This window comes from Lacerta agilis, chromosome 11 (assembly GCF_009819535.1).
Source record: "Lacerta agilis isolate rLacAgi1 chromosome 11, rLacAgi1.pri, whole genome shotgun sequence".
In the NCBI taxonomy this organism is placed as follows: Eukaryota; Metazoa; Chordata; class Lepidosauria; order Squamata; family Lacertidae; genus Lacerta; species Lacerta agilis.
In genome coordinates this window covers 28817889-28842393 of record NC_046322.1, presented here as the reverse complement: position 1 = coordinate 28842393, position 24505 = coordinate 28817889, and the positions used below count along the sequence as shown (strand labels likewise).

The window sequence follows — 24505 nt, the reverse complement described above, 5'->3', positions numbered from 1 at the left end:
CTAGCAATTTTCATAGTTGCCTGGCACACATTAACTAAGGGATCATCACCAAAGCCCTCTGAGGGAGGACAGTTTCATTACCCCTGCATTGCAGAGGGGATGCTGAGGCTGAGAGAGAGCCATGTGCCTCCGAACCAACCTAGCGAGTTCATGGCTGAGGTGAGGTGTGAACAGGGACTTCTCCTCTCACAGCTCATTCTCTCCACTACTCCATTTGCCCTGCTTACTGTATATTGTTTAGGACAGGCTAGACCAACCTGGTGTCCTGATACTTTTAGACCCAAATGCAGGCTGGGGCTGATGGAAATTGTTATCCAAAACATCTGGGGGGGGCACCAGGTTGGTGAAGGCTAGTTTATGTTGTAAATAAAATATTGAAACAGGAAATCAAAAAAGGATATTGGGGAAGTACTAATGGTTGAGATGACTGATTCGAGGCCAAGGTTTTTTGTTTTGTTTTGTTTTTTTGCAACATCCCTACATCTATGCAAGTATGACTAGTACCATTCTGACAGGCCTCACTGTTTAGAGAAGAGAGGTTGATGGGGAGCAGCCAGAGAACAATCCTAAACATGCAGAAGTTGGCTTCCCATGGGCATAGGTTATATTTTCTCTGGCATAACATAAACTTTGCTTCTCTCTGATTCGCTTCCTGGAAGCAGATGAATAAGACTGGTTTTTCTTCTGAATCTTTGCTCTTGAGGGAAGCCAGTTGATGATACCAAGGTGTAAGAAAGGGATGTATCACCAGAGGATAGGATGCTTTGAGCTGCTTAGATTTCCCTTTTTATTTTCTTTGCACAGATCATGGGGCACAAAGAGTCGGACTGCTTTTGTGGTGAGAATTCAGTCTTCATAAATGAAGCCATAGTACAGATGTCATTAAACCGCCTCAACAGATCGAACTCATCTCTAGTTTACCAGGACAGTGTGCGTGGCGTGAACCTGCCAAATTCAGATTTATCAAGGACTCCTGAAAACCAGCTCAAGATCAACATGGACATTTCTTCCCAGCAAGCATTCACGGGTGATCCCTCAAAATCCAGTAGACTCTGCCATCATCCTCTCTCCTTCAGCGCAGGTCACACAGATGCTTGTAACAATTGTAAGTGATCATTTAATAAGCTATACAGTGGTACCTCTGGATGCAAACGGGATCTGTTCCGGAGCCCCGTTCGCATCATGAGCAGTCCGTATCATGAAGTGCCACATCTGCGCATGTGCGCAACGTGATTTGGCTCTTCTGCGCATGCGTGTGACGTCATTTGACGCGTCTGCGCATGTGCGAACTGCCGAACCCGGAAGTAATCCGTTCCGGTATTTCCGGGTTCGCCAGGTTCGTAACCTGTGACAAACGCAACCTGCAGCGTTTGTAACATGAGGTACGACTGTATCTGGTGAGCGACATTAGACAAAAAGCAGTATTCCAAATGTTCTGTGGTCTGGCGCAGATTGAAAAATCCCGAGACTCCCTACTTAACCTACTTACATCGAGCTTCTGCCTATTATGGCTGCTGAGAGAAGCATGAACTCAGGACTCCTTTCACCCAAAGTGAGAAATATACTAAGGACCAGTACTTGAAGGTCCTTGTAGGGCAATGCTTGGCCCCTGGATCCAGAGGGTGAGTGGTGGTGGTGGTGTAGTAATGTAAGTTAATAGCAGGCTGCTTTGAAGGTGTGAGGTTGTAGCTGTGTGTAGGGCAGTGTTTCACATGAACTTCAAACTCCCATCAAATTTAAGAAGTATGGTATCTAGTTGCTGTTTGTGGGTAAAAGGGAGAGAACTGTTTGATATGCATAAGAAGAATTAGGATTGTGATTGTGGAGTACTTAATCGAGTGCTTAAAGAAAAGTAAATTAGTTGTTGACTTCATGGCAAATTGTTGTTTTTGGTACAGAAACTTTACGAAGGGCCTTGGGGCAAGTTCTCACAACTGCAAAGTGGAATACTAGATATTACACGCTTTGCTGAAAAGGCATGTCAGTCAACTTAAGAGGAGGACAGAAAATGAGTGAAAGGAGATTACATTCATGCTAGGCTAATCATTGTCTCCTCTTGTGCAGATAAATTAACAACCACTTTGAATAATTAGAAAAAGGAAGGAAACGAAAGCTTATATCAGTGTGCCTTGAAAACAGGATAAGTTCTATTCAATTGACATGTCTGGCTGAATGCTCAGTGCAGTAACCAGATATTTAGCCAAGACTTGGGCTGCAAATGAATCACATGCATATTTAAAAACATAATGGAAATTCGTACTTTTAGATTGCCAAATGAACAACTTTAACATTTATTGGTATTCAGCATCTTGCTATGGTGTTTGAACTGAAAGCTTAATAGAGATAGTTTGTTGTGAAGTATGGGTTTTAGAAATGCTTTATGGAAATATTTATGTAGTATAAACTGGATTTTCAGAATTACATAAACACAGTGTTGCAATGCCTAAGGAGTTCTCCATGTGTTGGTTGTGCAGCTTTCTGAAGCTGAGTTGAGGTCTGCAGTGCTGAAAGGAGATGGAAGCTATTTAAATAGGGCTACCCTTAACAGAAGAATTCATACAGAATTCATACATTTTGCTTCGTAAAATTGAATAAGGCAATTTAGGCTGAAAGAGAGCTCTGTCCCCATGTAGGTATCTTTTCAAACGGGACATCTAATTCCTTGTAGACTTCCTTTAAAAAATGTATGCTACTAAGTCCATGTATAGCAGCGTATCTCCCAGTATCCTGTGACATGCTTTTTCATTTCTGGGATTGTGCAGTGCATCCTCTGCTGCATTTTTCTTGTATCTTGTATCTACCAGTGCTGCTGCCCTAGAACAACAGGAAATGGGGGGAAAGGATTCTGGGATGTACTTTCAAACCAGGGAAATGGACTTGCAAGACAAGGTTGTGCCAGTCCCAGCCCAGAAACTTTGCAAGCCATAGGATTGTGGTTACGCCAGCAGTTCTGTGGTTGGGGCGGCATGTAGCTGCTGTGGCAAAGCAAAACTGTACAAGTCAGTTGTGCATTGCTGCACAGCTAATGTTAACATGATCGCACCTTTTCCAGCCAATGTGGTGCAGCTTAAAGCAGCTTTCCTCAACCCACGTACTCTCCAGATATTTTGGACCACAGCTGTCATCATCACAGACCATTTGCCATGCTTTCTGGGACGTATGGATATTTTAGTTCAAAACATCTGGAGTTGTACCCAACAAAGTTGTCCCCATTAACACCAAGATATCCGCCTACACAATGGAGCATCCTTTTCTCTCCTTGCACCCCCATAATCTGTTCTGTGGGGTACCCAGAGCAGATTGGGGAACATACGGAGAGAACAGGGAGAAGGTCCCATTGCACAGGGAGAATCCCTTGCACTGACAGGACAACTTTGTTGTATGCAGTCCCTGGCAGTATGTCTTTCTGTCTATGCATTTAATTGAACAGTACTAAAATTTGCAGGTAAATGTGCTGTCTGAAGAGCAGGTGTTCGTGCTGCACATGCACAGATAGAGCAGTGGTGTAGTGGTTAAGAGCAGTAGACTCGTTATCTGGGGAACCGGGTTCGCGTCTCCGCTCCTCCACATGCACCTGCTGGGTGACCTTGGGCTAGTCACACTTCTCTGAAGTCTCTCAGCCCCACTCACCTCACAGAGTGTTTGTTGTGGGGGAGGAAGGGAAAGGAGAATGTTAGCCGCTTTGAGACTCCTTCGGGTTGTGAAAAGCGGGATATCAAATCCAAACTCTTCTTCTTCTTCTATCTCTGTATTATTTATTCTGCCACGTCTCAGACCTCAGAATACAATGTTTCATGTTCAGCTGTAATAAAGCATCAATGGCAGGATTCTTAGTGGAAATGAATCAGGGGGAAACATCTCTTGGGGGAATAACATCCCTGTTTGTTTAAGACAGATGGCAAAATGAATTAAATCATACGTCATTTCAGTCCCAATGTGCAGAAACATTATAGTCACATGCACTGGGAATATTTCAGCCAGCAAAACTATTTCTATAGGGTGTTAATTTGTAGTGTATCCTGCTTTTCATGCTAATCCTCGTTGAAAATCCTTCCTTTAGTCATTCAGGTTAGCCTCAGTGGATGAAGCAGCTTTTATCATTATGGTACCGAACGACATGTTAGCTGCATAGACTTGGCTTATGTAAATAGAGGATTTCCTGTGCAATTTTAACCTTCCATTTTCTAAAGAGTTTTAAAACATTATTTAAAAAAGAAAGGAACTAAGAAAGAAAGTTAAACTAGTATCTTGTTTCTCCTGGAGGGAAAGGGGCTGAATGATCATACTGTGGTTTTTTAAATGCTTTCTGGCCTCTTTACCATAGCAGCCCATTAGGTGTTGCAAAATGTATGACTTATTGATGTGGTATGAACTATTAACTTAAAAAACAACAGCAGCAGCAGCACAATGTGACAAAGCTGCTTCGAGTGCATTTGCAACTGCAGTTTCGATGATGTCAGTATTTCGGGGGGAATCATTAATTGCCCTTTAGGCTGAAGAGACAAAGGTAACCCTATATTTTAATGTATTAAAACCGTGTACATTTGTTAAGATCACATTATATAGAATAGCCATGTGGGTGCACATAGAAATTATTCATTTCCCCTCAGATTTTCTTACATTGCAGATTTTAGTCTACATATTTTAAAAATCACCCAGAAAAATAAGAACCGTGTGAACTTAGCTTAGCCCTTCCTTTCATACTTCTGGGTTTTATTACGGTAAATTATGGATGAATCGATTGGCATGCTTGATATATCTGGTTATATTATAATCTTCAACAAAAAATAACACAACCAAGATGAAGGATTTTATTCTGTGATGATTTCAGAACTGTTCTTTGTCACAAAACTGGTAAAACTAGACTGTGGCATGATCTACTGTGTTTTGTGGAAGGTTCACAGCACAGGAAAGAGGCATGCATAGTTCTAGAGAATTTACTAAAGAACGCCCCCTCCCCCTTAAAATTCCTAGGTTAACTTTCTGTCTATGTTTCCCAGTTCACAATACTGTACACAGCAAATTCTCTAATCTTGATGACTAGCTACTGACCATGTAATTGAGAGTAGATACATCAGGGTAGATATGAAAGTTCTTTCGCATTGCATCTGTGTGGTAAATTTCCAAACGCGTATGTGCAAAATATCCCTTACTTATTGAATAATGCCATAGGTAAATCTGTACTTTCTGTAGTAATATGAAAGTTACATAGCTTAAGGGTGTGATTAGCATTTTGTTTTGTTTTGTTTTTAAGGTTAGACTTGCTGCACTGTTTTGAATATAACGGACAGACAGTCCCCAGTGTTCTGTGTTGCTGGGCAATTGCTCCACTTACTTCATCCTTCCTGAGTTGAGGCTTATACAAAGTGTTATGAAGTATCAGTCGGTATCGAGGTCTCTAGTCCAATGCTAAATAATGAATACCTTCTGAGCCTACAGAATATGCCTGCTAGGTTTCGTTGATAATGCCAGTGAAAGCTATCACACCTTACAAAAGTGGCTCTGAATATTCCCAGCACTGGGATTTCAATTGCTGTTTTTCTTGCGTGTAAACTCAAAATAGAAACTGAGTGGTATTTGTAGGTTGGCTCTAGGCCCTAGATGACCAACTGGTTTGAAGCTGTTGCTACAGTGGATCTAAATCTGCTCAATGCCTGGTAAGAGATTGCCTGAGAACCTCTATTACGTAACTGTTGAAAACAATGGGTGAAATATTGACCTTTTTTTGCCATGTCTTCAGTAAAATTTGATAAGGACCCAGTTTGCCGGTTGGCCTGTTCTAGATCTTTCTGGATCTGCTTTAACCACCCAATTGGCATTTTGTCCTTTAGTTAATTGTTTTAATCATAAAAAGCTTCACGATCAGTGAAAATGAGACTCATCTTATGGGAAAGCTAGAGAGAATGTCGGAAGCAAGCTGTAAAAATGCAAATTGTTGTGATAGAAAGATACGGTGGAAACTGGTTTCTCGGATATTACACCTTTTAATGGTAGTATTATCCGTAGCTTTCTTTTAATAGTTTATCAAAGTTTTATGCATGCTTCATAATGCACTTTAGAACTTGGAACAGATATACGGTGGATAAATAATTCATCCTAATGGCTGGGGAAACCCTTTGTGGACTATGAAATTTTAGAAAATAGCAAGTAGGCACAATATAATAATAAACCATGATACTTGGTCACAAAATGTACTTAGCTCATTTTTTAAAAAAATACCGTTCAGTTTCAATTATTTATGTTCGTATTTTAGGATATTCCAGGAAATGTCCTATTGTTTTCAGTATACAATAAGGAACTTGAGTGCAATCCTGTTGACTTCAGTGCATTTTACTATTTGGCTGGAGTCCTGAAAAACCTTATTTTATGATAGCCACCCTGACTTCAATAACCCGCTCTAGAGTGGTTTGAGGACTATAGGGTTGAGGGTTCCCCTCATTAAACTTAGAACACTTTTTATTGTCACTTCTGAGAAAGTTCTTTATTGCTGACATTTGGGGTATGTATGTGTGTCTTAACATTTATGAGTTACTTCCATACTCGGAGACACCCAACACAATTTTTTACTAAAATAATAAAATCCACATAAAAACATAAAAAACAGGAGCAGGACAAACAAACGTGCCATAAAAATTGGCACAAAATACCATTACTAAAAATGGCTGGCTACAAAAAGACTCAGTGTTAAACAGCCAGCCATTCAATAAATAAGTAGTGAAAACAGTAGTGAAAAAATAGCATTCGTAAAACCTGGACCAATATCAGCAGCAACCATATTGCAGCCTTGACCTGAAACCTTCCCTGGGTGGCTCCTGCCCTGATGATCTCTTGCTTGTGAGCCTCCTGCTGGCCTTTGACTGTGCTGGAGTAATTGGAGACTCATGGAAATACGTACTGGAATAATGGGATTTTGGTGCAAGCCAGCAATTTTGCATTTCCACAAACTTTGGGCTCTATCAAATATTAGTTCCGCGAAGAGTATTGAAATCTGCTTCATTCATTTTAGTGGGTCTACCTTGAGTAGAACTTAGTTAGATGTAACCCAGTGTGATTAAATCCTTTTAAACGTGTAACTATTGGACTCAAACCCATAGGGAATGCAGGGTTTCTGATCGTGGGAAGATTTTTAGATGGGCTTGGCCGAATGCCCCCTTCAGGTCTTCTGGCTCAGTGCCAGGAAAGTAGCGGTGGGGCAGACAGGGATGTTGTTGGGTGGTGGCATGTGTCTCCTCATGGCCCCTACTTGTTTTAGGATTTCCTCTTCAGATTTAATAATGGAAGGCTAGAGAGTTTATGTATATTGTTGGGAAAAACTATGATCTAAGGGTTGTGTGTTGCCATGGCAGTGATTTAGGTTCTACTACTGAGAAATAAAGCCTTATCCCTTTCAGCTGCCCCAATTCCAGGCATGGACAGCTCTGCCATAAGCTGGGTTGTTGAGATACAACAGGGCAGCGTGAACAACGTCTGTGGCTGCAGAGTTAGTCAACAGTTGTGATTTCAGATCAGGGGGTTAAGTTCTCTGTCTTCTTTATTTTTTCTGTTTTAATGCACAGACTCAGAAAAGCTTATGTGCTGGGTATTGTGATCAGCAGGGCATCCCATGGCATGGAAAGCCACCCCCCCACCCAGTGATAAATGTATAGAGATACATTTAAACATTCCGCAGTCCCTTCCTTTTTATTACTGTTATCCCTTATTGAAGCCCAGCTGTGTTTAATGAGCTGGAAACGAAGCAAGCCAATAAAACATGTGTTCATTGTTAGAAGAATAGCAATTGGACCATGTGCATGCGTGTGATTGCACAGCCAAAACTTCAAAGCTTAATATAAAGGCAGTTTAATGGATGGGGTCATACTTAATGAATTTGGGGAAGTAGGAAAAAGCCAGCTGGTGGGCAGTATCCTATATGAAGGTGAGGCCAAAGGTGAGTCACGTCACAGCAGAGCAGGGTTTCAAGGAACACTTAAATTGCTGTTGCTGGTGTTCATTGTGCGGATGAAACACACATTTTCTTTAAAAACCTATTTCCAAATTCCCCGAAGAGCCGTTTGTAATCTGCGCATTGCGGAAAGATTGGTTTGGGCCTAGGCTCTGGTAAATTTCTCTTTAACAATTGCCATGAGGTTTAATTGCAGGTCACCTCCAAATGTTAGTGGCATCCAAATCCACAGCAAGCATTGTATGGGAAACAGTGAGCTTCGAACATTACAGACTTACACAATGGATTTCTTTCTTTCTTTACAAGGATCTTTTCTAGATCCTATAGAAAATATGCAACATTTGCATCTGGAATGCAGTCCAAATTCCGTGCTCTCTGATCATCAAGTCACTCCGCACTGTGCTATGACTGTGTCCACAGCAATGCCCTTCCATTCCAAGAACATATAATTAATTTTCATTCATTTTTGTTTGATTATTGAGCTCCCCTTTTCTAGCACACAGAGCGCACCTCTCCTGTCTCCCCCATTGCAACTAGCCTGCCATAACTGTCCTGCAAGTAGTGGCAAAAAAGCAAAGGTGAAAACATATATATCATTCAAACATGCTCTGGACCTTACCGGCCCCTTTTCAGGACAATTCAGGAAGTAAAGATTTGACATTTCTTTTCTCACGCTACCTCAGGATGGCCTTGCGCCCAAAGCTTTTAGCTTGTATTTCTAATCCCTTTTCTGGGATTTCCATTTTTAGCTGCATTTTGTTCTAGCTGCAGCAAGGCTCCCACCTGCCTCGCTTGCTTTTGTACGATTGTTAAGTTACTGAATCAGGATGGGGCTGTTGTCATGGTAACGGCAAGAGGAAAGTTGCTTCCAGTGCTCTGCAGAAATAATGGTCCCTACACAGCCTTAGGGCCAAACTGCACAGTGCGGGAGACATGGAATGACTTGAAAATTGCACACCTGTTTTGCGCTTTCTCCCCTCTCCCTTGTAATGTGTGGTTTCCCTCCTCCCCCCCCGCCGCCTCTTGCCCGTGATGTGATACCTTCACGCTGTGCATTTCCCAGGCCCTGCGCCACATCATTAGCTGCTGATGCTGCCAGAGGGCTTGACAGCGTGATGGGTAAGCGAAGCCACATTGGTTAGGTAAAGAGATTAGAACGTGACACAGGGAGGCTGTCACCTTGGGATTGCACATGGGTTACGAGTGTGTGTGCCGAATGCACAAAAGGAGAATGAGATGGTTCCCCGATTGCTAAGGATGATCAGCACAATCTGTGAACCTCCACAACTGAGAACTCTGCCAAAAGCAGAGTTCCTTGATCATGCTGACTGTATGGGTGTCTGTTGCCCTTACACAAATTATGCTGAATGCATTCAGGCTGGGAGCAGGGCCAGTAGATCAGTGCTGCTCCCCCACCACATATGCATGCTCGCAGTGCAGCGTAACATATGTGCATGACCAGTGCTGTTTTTCTAGAAAAAGAGGTGCTGGAGCTCAGCATGAACGCCTCCTTTGTTCTCTTAGAATGGCAGTGGTGCCCACCTGAGAGGTGCCGGAACTGGAAAAAAGCCCCACTGTGCGTGACCCTAGTATCTACCCCAATGTGCTGTTTGGCTGTTAGGTATAATAAAGATACCGGTATAATGCAATATGGCCAGCAGAGGGAGGAAAAACTCACGAGCCTAGAAGCTGACTGTGGAGGTGGGTTTTCAGGAATGCAGTGGGAATGGCAAGAGTTGGATGTATTATTACTCACTTATTAACAATTTCTAATTAAAAAAGAGAGCTTCATCTCCAGATGAGAAGCCACAGCTTGAAGCAAAAAACAACAACTATCCAGCAAAGTTCAGCTGCGTGATTAAAATAACAAGTTAAGAGAGTTTTGAATCCACATCAAAAGCCAATATTCCATTGTAAACAGTGATATTTTAATAGTTTCTTTAAAAAAAAAATCAAAAACATTCCATCTGTTTAGCAGTGAAAGATTAAAAAAGCAGACCATTGCCAGGCTTACAGTCAGTACGACCCCATTTATTTTTGTGCCAGCCAAAGACTTGGTCCAGAGACCTAGTTTTCTAAATAAATGGGAAGTAAAGAAGAAAGCAGCCATGATACTTTTTTATATATAAAAAGCATGCAATAAAACAGGGTCAAGCATGTCAGTCCGTGAATTACACGTGGGTTATATCACTAAAGACTACAGGTGGGGAGGAATCATGTGACTGAATGTGTCTCTGTAGCAATTAAATTCCATGCACATAGAAAACTAGTATTTTACAGTATTTATTTATCAGAGATTTCTACACTGCCCTTAACTAAAAACAGTTATAGGGCAGTTTACAAAAATAAGATAATATGACATATAATACATTATAAGCAAAATGTTTAAATAATTCTAATCTTAGTATCATTGAGTTGGAAGGGACCTAGAGGATCATCTAGTCCAACCCCCTGCAATACAGGAATATGCAGCTGTCCTATACAGGGATCGAACCTGAAACCTTGCCATTATCAGCACAAAGCTGCAGAAACATTATTAGCAGCATTAGTAAAATCACGTATCTGACTATAAATTTAGGGTAAGGTACACCTTGTTAAGAAGGCCATTTGACAGATGCAGAGCCACCACCAAAAAGGCTCATCTACACAATCCTACACTATTCATCTAATTAAATACAGTGACTACCAGGAGAGTTTACTCCACTGATCTTAATGCACAGGCAGGTTGACTCAGAGGTGGGCATTATCTCAAATACTTTGAACCCAAGCTAGTTTTCGTGTGAAGGAGCATTCAGTCATGTGATCCCAGTGGAACAGACCTGGCAGAAGTCTTTCACCTCAGTGAGCACTAGACCCAAGTAGTGCTGCATAAGGATGGGCAAATCTTAACAATTCCATACGTGTTTTTGCAAGCAATTTCCCCTAATATAAATGCATCTGTGTCTGTTATTTTTACCACAGATAGCTGCATTTTTACATACACTTTCCCCTAATTTGGTACCCTTTGTACATTTCTTTGATGGGAGGAACTGCATTGCTAAATTAGAAGTGTAAATATTGAAAGATAGTTATGATTAAGTTTTGGCATAGTTACAGGAAGTGAAAATCAGGTATTTTAATTGGTGGTGGAGAGGAATAAATCATATTTCTCCTTCATTTCTAGTGGTGCAGTTAGGTAATTTTAGAATGTGGATCTTCTGGGTAACTCTTTAGATGGCAATGTACTTCACTTCACAATGTGCTTAGCCAGCCCCACTGAGTTTGGAGGCCCCCCTGTTCATTTTGGTGGATGGACCCCAGATTTCTTTCCCGAACTGTTGCCCTGATTGACAGCACTACTGCGTCCAAGTAAGAGAAGGAATCTCTTCTTGCATGTTCCAGGGTGACGGAGCCCCTGGGAGGAAATCTGCAACTGACCTCGATGCTGAAGGTGAAAACCAACTCTCTATGTGTCATTTGGAACCTTGATTTTATCAAGAGTTTCCAGTAATGCCTAAAGAGCATTCACATACACACCTGTATGCATGTAGAGTCCATTCTTACTTCTGGCTGATCATGATAAGGTTTGGTGGAGTCACTGGGCACGTTCCTCTTCCCGTTCTACGTTCTCAGTCAATCTGGGTTTTAAAAGAGAGAAAATTACATATAATTGTTAATGTGTAGTTAGTGACAAGGGACGCGGGTGGCGCTGTGGGTTAAACCACAGAGCCTAGGGCTTGCCGATCAGAAGTTCGGTGGTTCAAATCCCCATGATGGGGTGAGCTCCCATTGCTTGGCCCTGCTCTTGCCAACCTAGCAGTTTGAAAGCATGTCAAAGTGCAAGTACCGTAGATAAATAGGTACCGCTCTGGTGGGAAGGTAAACGGTGTTTCCGTGCGCTGCTTTGGTTTGCCAGAAGCGGCTTAGTCATGCTGGCCACATGACCCGGAAGCTGTACGCCGGCTCCCTCGGCCAGTAAAGCGAGGTGAGCGCCGCAACCCAAGAGTTGTCCGCGACTGGATCTAATGGTCAGGGGTCCCTTTACCTTTACCTTTAATTAGTGACAAGGCCTCTTGCACAGGAAGGCATCACTCCCTTATGAGATTTGGCTGCTTTCTTGCCCCTCAGCATGAATGGTTAAAATTAGGAAGTAGCAATAAGGCTTGTGCAAATCACGGTACCAAACCAGTGACGTGTGGGAAGAGCCATATGTACAGTGGAGATGTTTATTTTCTTCTCTGCACAGATACCCTCTTACCTTTTTTTTTTTTTGTAAAGTTTTGGAAGATGCTATTTAAACCCTCCCAAGTTTCAAATCCAGTTTCTGATAAGTTGGGGGGGGAGCATAAAGTTGATGCTGTCAACTTATGGCTGCCTGGTGGTAGTAATGGCCAGATGGTATTGAAGTAAGCAACAGCTGAAACATTTTAAGCTTCTTGCAACTCCACCTGTCGAGCTGTTGGGTGTGCTGTTGAGCTAGAAGGAGACCTCAGCAGTCTCAAAGTCATAATGAGCTGCTCGACGGAGGAAGACAAATTAAGAGTGAAATCTAAAAGTAAATTGAGAAATATTAAAACATGCACACATATAAGCTTCAGATGGACTTAAGCAACCAACACCCCCCCCCCTTTCATTAACTGTCATATTCCTAGCTTTATTACATTTATATCCTTATCTTCCTTGGAGTGTTCAGGGAGGTTATATGCTGTTTCACCAGCAGCAACCTTATAGGTGATGCTCATCATCCTGCCAGATGCACCTCTCGAACTGAATGCACAGCCACCAAGGCCAGTGCAGCTTTTGAGGGGTGTGCCTCAAGCACCCTGTGCAATGTCACAATGGATCCTGGGGTGCACCTCTCAGTTTGTGTATACTGCAATGCTATCCCAGGACCATTGGCTGCCCAGATGCTAAAGCCAGCACTTTAAAAAAAGCTTGCTATACCATTTCAGCCACCAATTTTTGCCTTCTTCCCTCCTAAGGCTACAGCCATGCCCACATTTACCTGGTTGTTGTTGTTGTTGTTGTTGTTCAGTCGTTCAGTCGTGTCCGACTCTTCATGACCCCATGGACCAGAGCACGCCAGACACCCCTATCCTTCACTGCCTCTCGCAGTTTGGCCAAACTCATGTTAGTAGCTTCGAGAACACTGTCCAACCATCTCGTCCTCTGTTGTCCCCTTCTCCTTGTGCCCTCCATCTTTCCCAACATCAGGGTCTTTTCTAGGGAGTCTTCTCTTCTCATGAGGTGGATTTACCTGGTAGTAAGTCCCATTGAACTCAGTCGGACTTACTTCTGAGCAGACCTACATAGGATTGCTCTGCATGTACACAAACCCACACCCACACACAACCTGCTTGAAGTGGGAAGAACCACTAGGTTGGAACAGGGAAGTGAGGAAGGAGAAGGGGGAACAGATAAGTTATCTTAAAATTAATAAAGAAAATTTGACCACAAGATTTCTGTCACCTTTCTGTACAAACGTTGGCATTAGTATAAGCATTAGCTGGCTGGGCTGAGCCCATAACGTGACATGAGGGTTTTTTCAACCTTCATAGGCTATACTAAAATACAGAACTGGAAAGAATTGTGTTCAGCTTTGGATAGCTCTTTCTGTTAGGCTGTTGGGGGCACTGTTGAGCTAGATGAGATGTGACAATTTCCATTACTATAATGCAACAAAATAATAAGGTAGTCTACAGCAGATTGGGGGAAAATTAAAATCCAATCTAAATGTAACTTTGGAAACGATGAAATAAAACCACAAGCAGTTTTGCAACTAGTTAGATGAGCAGAGGGAAAATGGCATTAACAACTAGTTTTTAAAAAAGGGCAAGGTAGCCTTTTCTGACTTTAATCCCTATTGTAACAAGATTTGGCACAGGGGAAAATCTATTGTTCATTCCTAACAGAGGATGTAAGCAAAGTGCATGCAATCCTAACCATGTTTACTCAGGACAAAGTCCCATTTAGTTCAATGAGATTTTACTCCTTAGTAAGTGTGCTTAGGGTTGCAACCTAAAGCTAGCAAGCACATTGTTCGTACTGTATTGAAAAAAAAAATCTAAGCTATTGTACTCAAGGTGTATAACAGTCCTTTAAAAAACCAACCAACCAACCAACCAGTGAATGCATAGGGGGAGCTGGCTTGGCCTATCATAGCCCCATATGTAGGCTATGACCGCTGTACCCGGACATTGTTGTTGTTTAGTTGTTTAGTCGTGTCCGACTCTTCATGACCCCATGGACCAGAGCACGCCAGGCACTCCTGTCTTCCACTGCCTCCTGCAGTTTGGTCAGACTCATGTTGGTAGCTTCGAGAACACTGTCCAACCATCTCGTCCTCTGTCGTCCCCTTCTCCTTGTGCCCTCCATCTTTCCCAACACCAGGGTCTTTTCCAGGGAGTCTTATCTTCTCATGAGGTGGCCAAAGTATTGGAGCCTCAGCTTCAGGATCTGTCCTTCCAGTGAGCATTCAGGGCTGTACTTCCGGGTTAAGATGGCGACGAAGATAGTTGTCAAGTATCTTTGCCTGCCCTCATTTGAAGATTTAACTTGTTTTTCTTAGCTTCCCGGATTCTTATCTTATAGTTGAATGATTTACTGGCTGCTCTAGCTGCTCTAGCATTTCTCCACTGCCCCCGTTCTGGTTTTTTATTGTTTTACTGGGCTGATTTCCTTAAGGATGGATAGGTTTGATCTTCTTGCAGTCCATGGGACTCTCAAGAGTCTCCTTCAGCACCATTATTCAAAAGCATCAATTCTTTGGCGATCAGCCTTCTTTATGGTCCAGCTCTTACTTCCATACATTGCTACTGGGAAAACCATAGCTTTAACTATACGGACGTTTGTCGGCAAGGTGATGTCTCTGCTTTTTAAGATGCTGCCTAGGTTTGTCATTGCTTTTTTTGCCAAGAAGCAGGCGTCTTCTAATTTTGTGACTGCTGTCACCATCTGCGGACATATCCCTGATTAATTTCACAGTTCTTCCTTAGCCATGTTCAAGTGTTTGCCTGAACATGCAAAACATGAAGCTGCTAGCACGAGGATCAGGGACACATATACAAGCCCAGCCCCCAACATCCTTGAGTGCACTAGCACCTCTTCAGACCTTGGTGCAGTTAACGTGAAAGCATGAAAAGGGTGTTTAATAAGCATGTTCCACTGAACACACTTGGAAACTCTCTCCATGGTCAGAAACCCCAATAAGCCAAGGTTCCCACATGCAAATGAATTTTAAGTGGATTTGAACATTAAAAAAAAACCTTTGCACTAATCACACACAGATATCAAGAGCAGGGAAATTATGGGCAAGGCTTATATATGCCCACCCCTGCCCAAGTGAACTGGACAGGGCTGCTGTCTCTGTGCCATTCACATATAGAACCTTGGACACCTAGACCACATCTCTGAACCTTCCAGCACAGGAGTAAACAATGTGGTGTCCTCCTGGTTTTATTGCAGTACAACTCCCGTAATTCCCGGCTATTGGTCATGCTAGTTCATGCTGATGAGAGCTGTAGTCTGGAAAAAACATCTGGAAGACACAAATTGGTTATTCTTCTAGAACTTCTGACAGGAATGAAGGTTCCCCCTCCTCCTCCTTTAAGGTCACGATGGACTAAAACAGTGTTCCTCAACCTTGGGTCCCCAGATGTTTTTGGCCTACAACTCCCATCATCCATGACCACTGGTCCTGCTAGCTATGGATGATGGGAGTTGTAGGCCAAAAACATCTGGGGACCCAAGGTTGAGAAACACTGGACTAGAACACAAGAATGGCTTTTTCTTTAGAGCCAATCCCACTAGATTGGAGGTAGCAGCTCAGGCAGAAGGTTATGAATGCTATTACATGAGGGGTAGCCAATATGGTATCCTCAAGGACTACATCTCCCATCAGACCCAGCCAGTATGGCCAATAGTTGGGGGGTGGGGTGGGACTTGTAGCCCAACAACACCTGGAGGGCTCCAACTTGACTACTACTGCATAATATCACAACGAAGTTGTTTATGAATTCTTGCTGGGAAGGTGCTTTGGGGATTTTCTACTGCAAGTAGCAACATGCCTTGGGGCCGACCTTCTGTCTGTAGATGCTGCATGTGAAATAGCTGTGGTTTTATAACCACAAACCACTAATTGCAGGCCACATGATTATTGGAACTATATACTGACCCGATAACAAAGTTACTGTACAGCGTTTCATCAGCCTTTGAAATGAAAGCATTTTCCTAGTCAAGAGGTGTGGGTGTCTCTCTCCCCCCCTTTCCCTTTCTTTTTTTTTTTTTAATAAGATTTTATTATTTTCTATTAGGACAAAGAAAAAACATAACATAAACAACAACATTAACAATACAAGAATACAATGCATAAACACAACACAAAAACACAATCCAACAATCACAATAAAAAAGAAACATATACAAACCTATAAACTAACACTTATCCTCTTACTTCTCTTATTACTATCTTCTCTATTTTGGGGGACTTCCCCTATTCCCTCCACTGTCTTCAAAATCATTTATATCTTCTAGGTAGCTTTGTATCTTATTCTATTCACATTTACTCAATTTTTAATACGCTTTACTTTACTTAATCATATCTTAACTTAAACACCAAATCTTAACACATTTTCTGACAATTAGATCTTTCACACCAAAATATCTTAATAACAATTTTATCTAACATATACCTGCTAAAGCCGCTATTCTATTTGATTCTGCTCAAATATTCAATTTTACTGATTTAACTAAATAGTCTTTAAATTTCTTCCAGTCTCGTGACACCTTCTCCTCCCTCTGGTCCCGGATTCTGGCGGTCAGTTCTGCGAGTTCCATATATTCCATCATCTTCATCTGCCACTCTTCCACCGTTGGTATCTCTTCGCCTTTCCATGTTCTTGCCAATAAGATTCTAGCTGCTGTTGTGGCATACATAAAAAACACTCTATCCTGACTGGGTATCTCTTCATTGGTTATGCTCAGAAGGAATGCCTCTGGTTTCTTACAAAAGGTAACCTTCATTACCTTCTTGAGTTCATTATAAATCTTATCCCAGAAAGCACTCACCGCTGGGCACAACCACCACATATGAAAAAAGGTACCTTTCGCATGTTTACATTTCCAACATACATCTGACATTTTGGTATTCATCCTAGCTATTTTAACTGGTGTCAAATACCATCTGTAAACCATTTTCATTATGTTTTCTCTTAAACTATGACAAGCCGTAAATTTAATACCTTTTTGCCACAATCCCTCCCAGTCATCCATCATAATATTATGTCCTATATCTTTCGCCCAACTTATCATTGACGATTTAACCAGTTCATCTTTCGTATGCCACTCTAGCAATAGATTATACATTTTGGAAAGGTTTTTAAAGTTCGATTCTATCAATTCTGTTTCCAGTTTTGATTTTTCTACTTGAAAACCAACTTTTTTGTCCATTTTAAATGTTTCATATACCTGATGATAATGCAACCAGTCGGGGACCTGACTTTTCACTTGGTCGTAGCTTTTTAACTTAAAAGAGTCCCCTTCCTGCTGCAATATGTCCATATATCTTAACCAGTTTGCAGACATATTCGGTCTCTTATAGGCTTTGGCCTCCACTGGGGAGATCCATCTAGGGGTCTTTCTCTCTAACAAGTCCTTATATCTAATCCAGACCTGGTACAAGGATTTTCTGACTATGTGAGACTTAAAAGTTCTGTGGATCTTAGCCTTGTCATACCAAAGGTATGCATGCCAACCGAACATATTATCATATCCTTCCAAGTCCAATGCGTCAACATTCTCTAGTTTGAACCAGTCCTTTAGCCAGCAAAAGGCCGCTGCTTCAAAGTAAAGTCTTAAGTCCGGCAGGGCAAAGCCTCCTCTCTCTTTAGAGTCTGTTAAAATCTTAAACTTGATTCTTGGCTTTTTGCCCTGCCATATAAACCTTGATAAGTCCTTTTGCCATTTCTTAAAACAATCCAGTTTGTCCAAAATTGGTATGGCTTGGAATAAAAACAGCATCCTTGGTAGGACATTCATTTTTATCACGGCAATTCTTCCCATTAACGACAATTTCAATCTTGTCCATATCTCCATGTCTTTCTTTATTTCCATCCACAGTTTTTCGTAATTGTCCTTGTACAGGTTCAGATTCTTGGTTGTGAGATTGATACCTAGATATTTTACTGTTTTGACAAAATTGAGGCCAGTGCCTTCCTGTATTCTTTGAATTTGTTCTGCACTCATATTTTTTCCTAAAACTTTGGTTTTCTGCTTGTTTAATTTGAAACCAGCTACAAGTCCAAATTGTTCAATTATTTCCAAGGCTCTGGGGACACTGCTTTCCGGTTCCTGCAGGGATAACATCAAATCGTCTGCGAAGGCGCGTAGTTTGTATTCCTTCTCTCCCACACGGATTCCTTTTATCTGTTTGTCCTTTCGTATCATATTTAGGAGGACTTCCAGGACCGTAATAAAAAGTAAAGGGGAGATAGGGCACCCTTGTCTAGTTCCCTTTTCAACTTCAAACTCCTCCGATATCACACTGTTTACTATTACTTTAGCTTTTTGTTCTGTATAGATGGCCTTAATGCCATTCAAAAAATTTTCACCAACTCCCATCCTTTCCAAATTCTTTTTCATAAATGTCCAAGAAACTTTATCAAATGCTTTCTCTGCATCAACAAACAATAGTGCCGCATCTGTGTTTATGTTTCTCTCCAGTTTTTCTAAAATGTCCACAATAATTCTCGTATTATTGCTAATTTGTCTACCTGGCAAGAAACCTGCTTGGTCTCTATGTATGTAATCTTTCAACACTCTTTTCAGCCTTGTAGCCAATACATTTGCAAAAATTTTGTAGTCCACATTCAAAAGGGATATTGGACGATAATTTTTCATTTGAGTCTTATCCGTATCTAGTTTTGGAATCAGTGTGATAAAGGCTTCCTTCCACGTCTCTGGTGCCCTATCTCCTTCTAGTATCTTGTTGCAAATTTCTCTTAACGGCTGCGATAGCCAATCTTTCAATATCTTATAATATTTTGCTGTTAATCCATCCGGTCCTGGGGCCTTCCCTAATTGCATGTTGTTTATTGCATCTTCTATCTCCTGTGTCGATATTGGGTGGTTGAGAGTAACTAATTTTTCCTCTGGGACTTTTTGTAATCCATTCTTTTCCAGAAATCGGTCTATTTCTGCTTCATCTATCTTCTCCTCCTTGTACAGTTGCTTGTAGAATCTTTGGAAGCACCATCTGATTTCCTCCGGTTTCTCCACGTTTTTTCCATTTACTACCAAAGTATTGATGACATTTACCTTTTGTCTTTTCTTCAATTGCCAAGCTAGTAGTTTTCCACACTTATTAACCGATTCAAATGTTCTTTGCTTCATCATTTTCACTTTCCATTCAATGTCCTGATTCATTATATTGGCATATTGGGATTGCAAGTATTTAATTTCTTTTTGAATTTTAACACATCTGGGATGTCCTCTTAGTTCTTTTTCCTTTTCTTTAATTGATTTCAATATTCTCTCCATTTCTGCATTTTGTTGTCTCTTCTTTTTTGCTTTTTCACTAATGAGAAATCCTCTCATTACAGCTTTACTTGCATCCCAAGCAATTCTTTTCTCCACTTCGGAACTCCAATTTATCTGAAAATATTCTTTCATCTTTTTCGCCGCTCTTTCTACTAGCTTGGTGTCTCTCATCAAAGCGTCATCCATTCTCCATCTAAAAGAATCCTTGGAAATCATTTTTAAATTTAACTGTACCGGATTATGGTCTGAAAGAGTTTTGGGGCCAATTTCTGCCTTTTGTATTTTTGGAGCCAATTCATTCGAAATCCAAATATAATCTATCCTCGACCATGACTGCTGAGGTTCACTAAAGTAGGTTGCCTCTGTATCTGTAGGGTTTTTTAGTCTCCAAGAGTCCACCAAATTCAAATTATCCACCATTTCGAAAAAAGTCTTTGGGAGTTTCCCATCGTTCGTTAGTTTGGTTCTTTGAGATCTATCCATTAATGTGGAAACTGCACCATTGAAGTCTCCAAGGCAAACTAATTTGTAATCCAAATAGTCCAACAGCAGATCATGTATTTTCTTATAAAAAATTGACTTTCCATCATTTGGTGCGTAAAGTCCCAGAATCAAAAGTTTTTCGCCTTGTATGTTGATTTCAATTGCGATGTATCTCCCTTCTTCATCTTTAAAAAGCTGTCTTGGGCTATATTTCTCCTTTGCGTATATCACTACTCCTCTCTTCTTGACCTTATCCGATGATATAAACTCTTGGCCTAATTTTTTGTTCTGTAGTAATCTTCTATGACGTCGGGCTATGTGGGTTTCCTGTAAGCATATTATATCCAAATTCTTCTTTTCTATGCTGTAAAACACTCTGCGTCTCTTTGGTCTCTGATTCAATCCCCGGACATTCCATGTCATTAACTTGAGCGCCATTTTCCTTTCTTTAGTCTTCTCCTCCAGTTGCTTCTCCTTTCTTATCTTTCTCTGATTCCTGGCTTGGACTTGGTAGACTTGGTAGTCCCGGCGGTGGTGGAAATACCTCTGGGAACCTGTAAAGTTGTGCTGGGTCGAGTGGTGTGCCTTTAAATTGTTCCAGGTGCTTGTCCAAAAACTTTTGCTTCTCCGCCAGGGACCTTATTCTTATCTTTCTTCCTTCAAACGTAAATGCCAGGCCTTCTGGAAATTCCCAACTGAAGGGAATTTTCCTTTTTCTGAGCTCAGTTGCCAAATCGTTGTAAGGAACTCTTTTGTCAAGGAAAAATCTGGGGATATCCTTATAAAAAATTACTTTATTCTGCTCTACCACCAGGTTGTTTCTATAATGCAAGTCCAGAAAATAGTCCCTGTCGTGTCGATCGTGTAGCACAATCAAACAGTCACTGACTGTTTTGTTGCTTTTCTTTCCTCTGGAGCCTCTTGGACCAAATCTGAAGGCCTTCACTATGCGCGCTGAGACGTTGATTTCTTCTATCTCCCAAAATCCTGAAAATAACTTCACTATATAGGCTTTTAGGTCTTCCCCTTCCAATTCTGGAAGACCCCTTAGGCGAATGTTGCCCTCTCTTTGATGTAGTTGCAGAAACGCGAGAGACTCTTCAACAGACCTCTGTCGGGTTCCAATATTCTCTATCTGCTCCAAATCCCTTTCCCTTTCTTTTAAGCTTCAAATGAAGAAGAAGAAGAAAGTCTTTACCCATGTCATCCGTTTCCTACCCACCCCTTCTCCTCAGAGGTAGCATTATCTTTATACAAAGTGGGATTGTGAGACGTGCCTGATGCCAAAGTTTCCAGATGAGATGATGAGGTGTGCACTATTCTGAGCAATATTTCTGGAGCTCAGAATTAACACAGACAATGGGTGCCACCCACTAAGGCATGATTTAAATGCCTTGATCAAAGCCCCTTGAACACAGAGATTGCAACAGCTTGGAAACGGAGTAGTGATTTTCCGTGTTCTGTCCTGAGGTTATGCAATGATGTCCTGAAAGAACAATATCAAGAACTTTTTTTTAAAATATCATTTTGGGTTTTTTTATTTTAAGGAAAGCTTTTGTTGCTAATTGTGCTAATTCTCATTGGTTTTAACAACTGGGTTTTTCTCTTGCTTCTTGACATGAGAGTGGTATTTCATTGGGAGTTTTGTGAATTGTGTGGTCTTAAGTATGTATTAAGCTTATGGAGAGGCAGGAGGGGGGGAGTTGATGAAAGGCTACCTGTAAAACTATTTTAACATTTTGAAGAAAATTACACAAATGTAATTTGTGGAAACCCAGCCAGATGGGCGGGGTACAAGTAATAAATTATTATTATTATTTCAAGTTTGGGACATAATGGAAATTTTAAAAAGGGATGTAAAACAAGAATAGTAAGAACATTAAAAAAAATTACAGTGGGAATATGGGAGTAACAAGACTAATGCATGTTGTACACAATAGGGAGTAATAATAAAATTTAAAAATCAACTGAGAGTGCTTTTTATAAAATATTTGATAATGTAAGAAGAATTGAAAACTGCTTTCCTTTTTTAAAATACTTGGTCCTATAAAGTTTAAACTCATTTAAGTATAGCTAAACTTTGTCACTAAAATTTCTCAAATCTTATAATGCTATCCCTGAATAGTTTCCCCCCCCCCTTTTATTGACTCTTCCAAGCAATGCTAAAAGGATAGTGAGACAAGACTTAATATATTCAGAAGCCACATTCACCTTTTTTTGGGGGGGGGGGGAGGCAGAAAACATTCTTCCTCATGCTTGATGATTGTATCTTGCACAATGCTTTCCACCAATACATAGGTATAAAATGGAAGTCCAATTATCTTCAGACTTTTTTTTTTTTTAACAAAGCTACCATAAATGGAACATACGAACGATTGTTATGACTCTTCGTCCAGGAAAATCGCAGGCACTCATTTACAAATATTGGTGCTGCTACCTTGTGGCTGCTCCCCAAGGCATTTTCATAATGTACAAAACTTCTGGCCTGCGTGGCTGAGGCAGATTGCATTGTTACGAGCCATGCCTGCCACGTGAGTGACAATGGGTTGTAAAAGTTGGCCGAGAGAGAGAGAGAGAGAGAGAGAGACAGAGAGAGCGAGCCCTGGACTTGGAGGCTTTCATAGCACATAAATATAATGATACGAAATAAGTTGAGTGCTGCCCACACCTGAGCTGCTGATTTGTTGCTTGCTCCCAGTTAGTGCTTGCTGAACTATCTGTTTTCATTGTGGCATTTAACAGCCTGCTGTGCGGCCAGCTGCTGCTCCCTGGATCGCACCCAGAGCCTTGTACCACGTCCAAGCTGACTGCGGAAAGCATGGTGACAGCAGGCCTTCCTGCTCCACTTTCAGGCTGATGGTGTCATCAGGGTGACACATTGTGCTTTTTTTTGTGAGGCAGGCCATGTGAGGTTGTACTTGCTCACTCAAATGGCAGCCAAGGGTTTGATGCTTGGAGCTTGTCTGGTGCTTTTGTTCCTCAGTCTCCTAGAAATGCTCTCAACTTTCTGCCTTGGGTGCCTTCCGTGTGGTGCTTTTACTGGAAAAGCCACAGCTATGTGGTAGAGTGGTTTTTTTGGGGTGGTGGTGGTAGAACATGTCACTCAACTGTGGAACAGCTGCTTTGCATGTAGAAGGAGCCAGGTTCAGTCCATGGCACTTCCAGCGAAGCGAAAGGAGCAAGTGATGCGAACAGCTTCTATCCAAGCCCCTAGAGAGTCATTTCTAGACAGACAACACCGGGCTAGACAAATAGGCTCCATCCACGCTATAGATTTAAAGCAGTACAGTGGTACCTCGGGTTAAGAACTTAATTCGTTCTGGAGGTCCGTTCTTAACCTGAAACTGTTCTTAACCTGAAGCACCACTTTAGCTAATGGGGCCTCGCGCTGCCACCGCCCGATTTCTGTTCTCATCCTGAAGCAAAGTTCTTAACTCAAGGTATTATTTCTGGGTTAGCGGAGCCTATAACCTGAAGTGTCTGTAACCCGAGGTACCACTGTATTGATTGATTGATTGATTGATTGAATTTATATATCGCCCTATGCCCGGAGGTCTCAGGGCGGTCCACATAAAAAGATCACAATATATAAAATAAAAATAAAAGCAGTAAGCCAATAATACCCCCAAGAGCCACATTTTAATGGGTATGGGATGTTGATTAGGTCAACTAAAGGCCTGGTTAAAAAGGAACATTCTTGCCTGGCGCCTAAAGGTGTACAGTGAAGGCACCAGGTGAACTTCCCTGGGGAGAGCATTCCACTTAAACAGGCAGGGCTTCCCCAAAAGAATCCCAGGAACTGTAGATTGTTGAGGGTGCTGAGAGTTAACCACTCTGAGAATTATAGCCCTGTGTCTCCCTAACAACTCTCAACAACTCTCAACAACAATAGGGGTCTCCCTAACGACTCTCAACACCCTTTGCAAACGACAGATCTCAGCATTCTTTGAAAGGGAAGTCATGACTGTTGAAAGTAGTGTGAAACTGCTTTAATTGCATAGTGAAGATCAGGCCATAGTCTGGGCTGGTATCTTCCTATGCGCTTTGCACGTATTAAGTTCTAGGAGAAACACGCTACTCTCTCAGACCACTAGTCCATCTAGCCCTGTATTGTCTACACTGACTGGCAGTGGCTCGCAGGGTTTGAGACAGAGAACACTCCCAGGCCTTCCTGGAAAGGCTGGGGATTGAATCAGGGACCTTCTGCATGCAGAGTGGATGAACACTGAGCTATAGCCCTTCTTAAATGGTGTTTGGGTGGTAGAACGGAGAAATACTTTTGCCCAAGGAGCCAATTCTAATCTACCTTCGTTGGTTTTGCCCGACATCAAAGTGACTGGTGACACCTTCATATTTCAGTCTGCGCATTTAAAAACAACAACCCATAATATCAAAATTCTGAATGCTGCCAGGACCTCCTTTAGATCATGTTATCCAGAGAGGTGTTACTATGGCAACCCCCTAGGAAAGATACAATACAGGCCTCGCTGGATCCGTTTTCTTCTGATGTGCATTCAGCCTGTTTGCAGAAGGTGCGCAGGTTGTGCTGCTTATCAGTTCATCAGG

At 41.6% G+C, this 24505-nt stretch overlaps 1 protein-coding gene across 10 annotated transcripts in view; it reads left to right on the top strand.

Moving 5' to 3' along the window:
• The window catches only part of ARHGEF28 (Rho guanine nucleotide exchange factor 28), a 132810-nt gene that overhangs the window by 102277 nt on the left and 6028 nt on the right, over nt 1–24505 (top strand). For all 10 annotated transcript variants that reach the window (XM_033163723.1, XM_033163727.1, XM_033163728.1 and 7 more), the window contains one exon: nt 805–1105. In XM_033163723.1, the coding sequence (XP_033019614.1) occupies nt 805–1105 (301 nt within the window). The remainder of the gene's footprint in view (nt 1–804; nt 1106–24505) is intronic.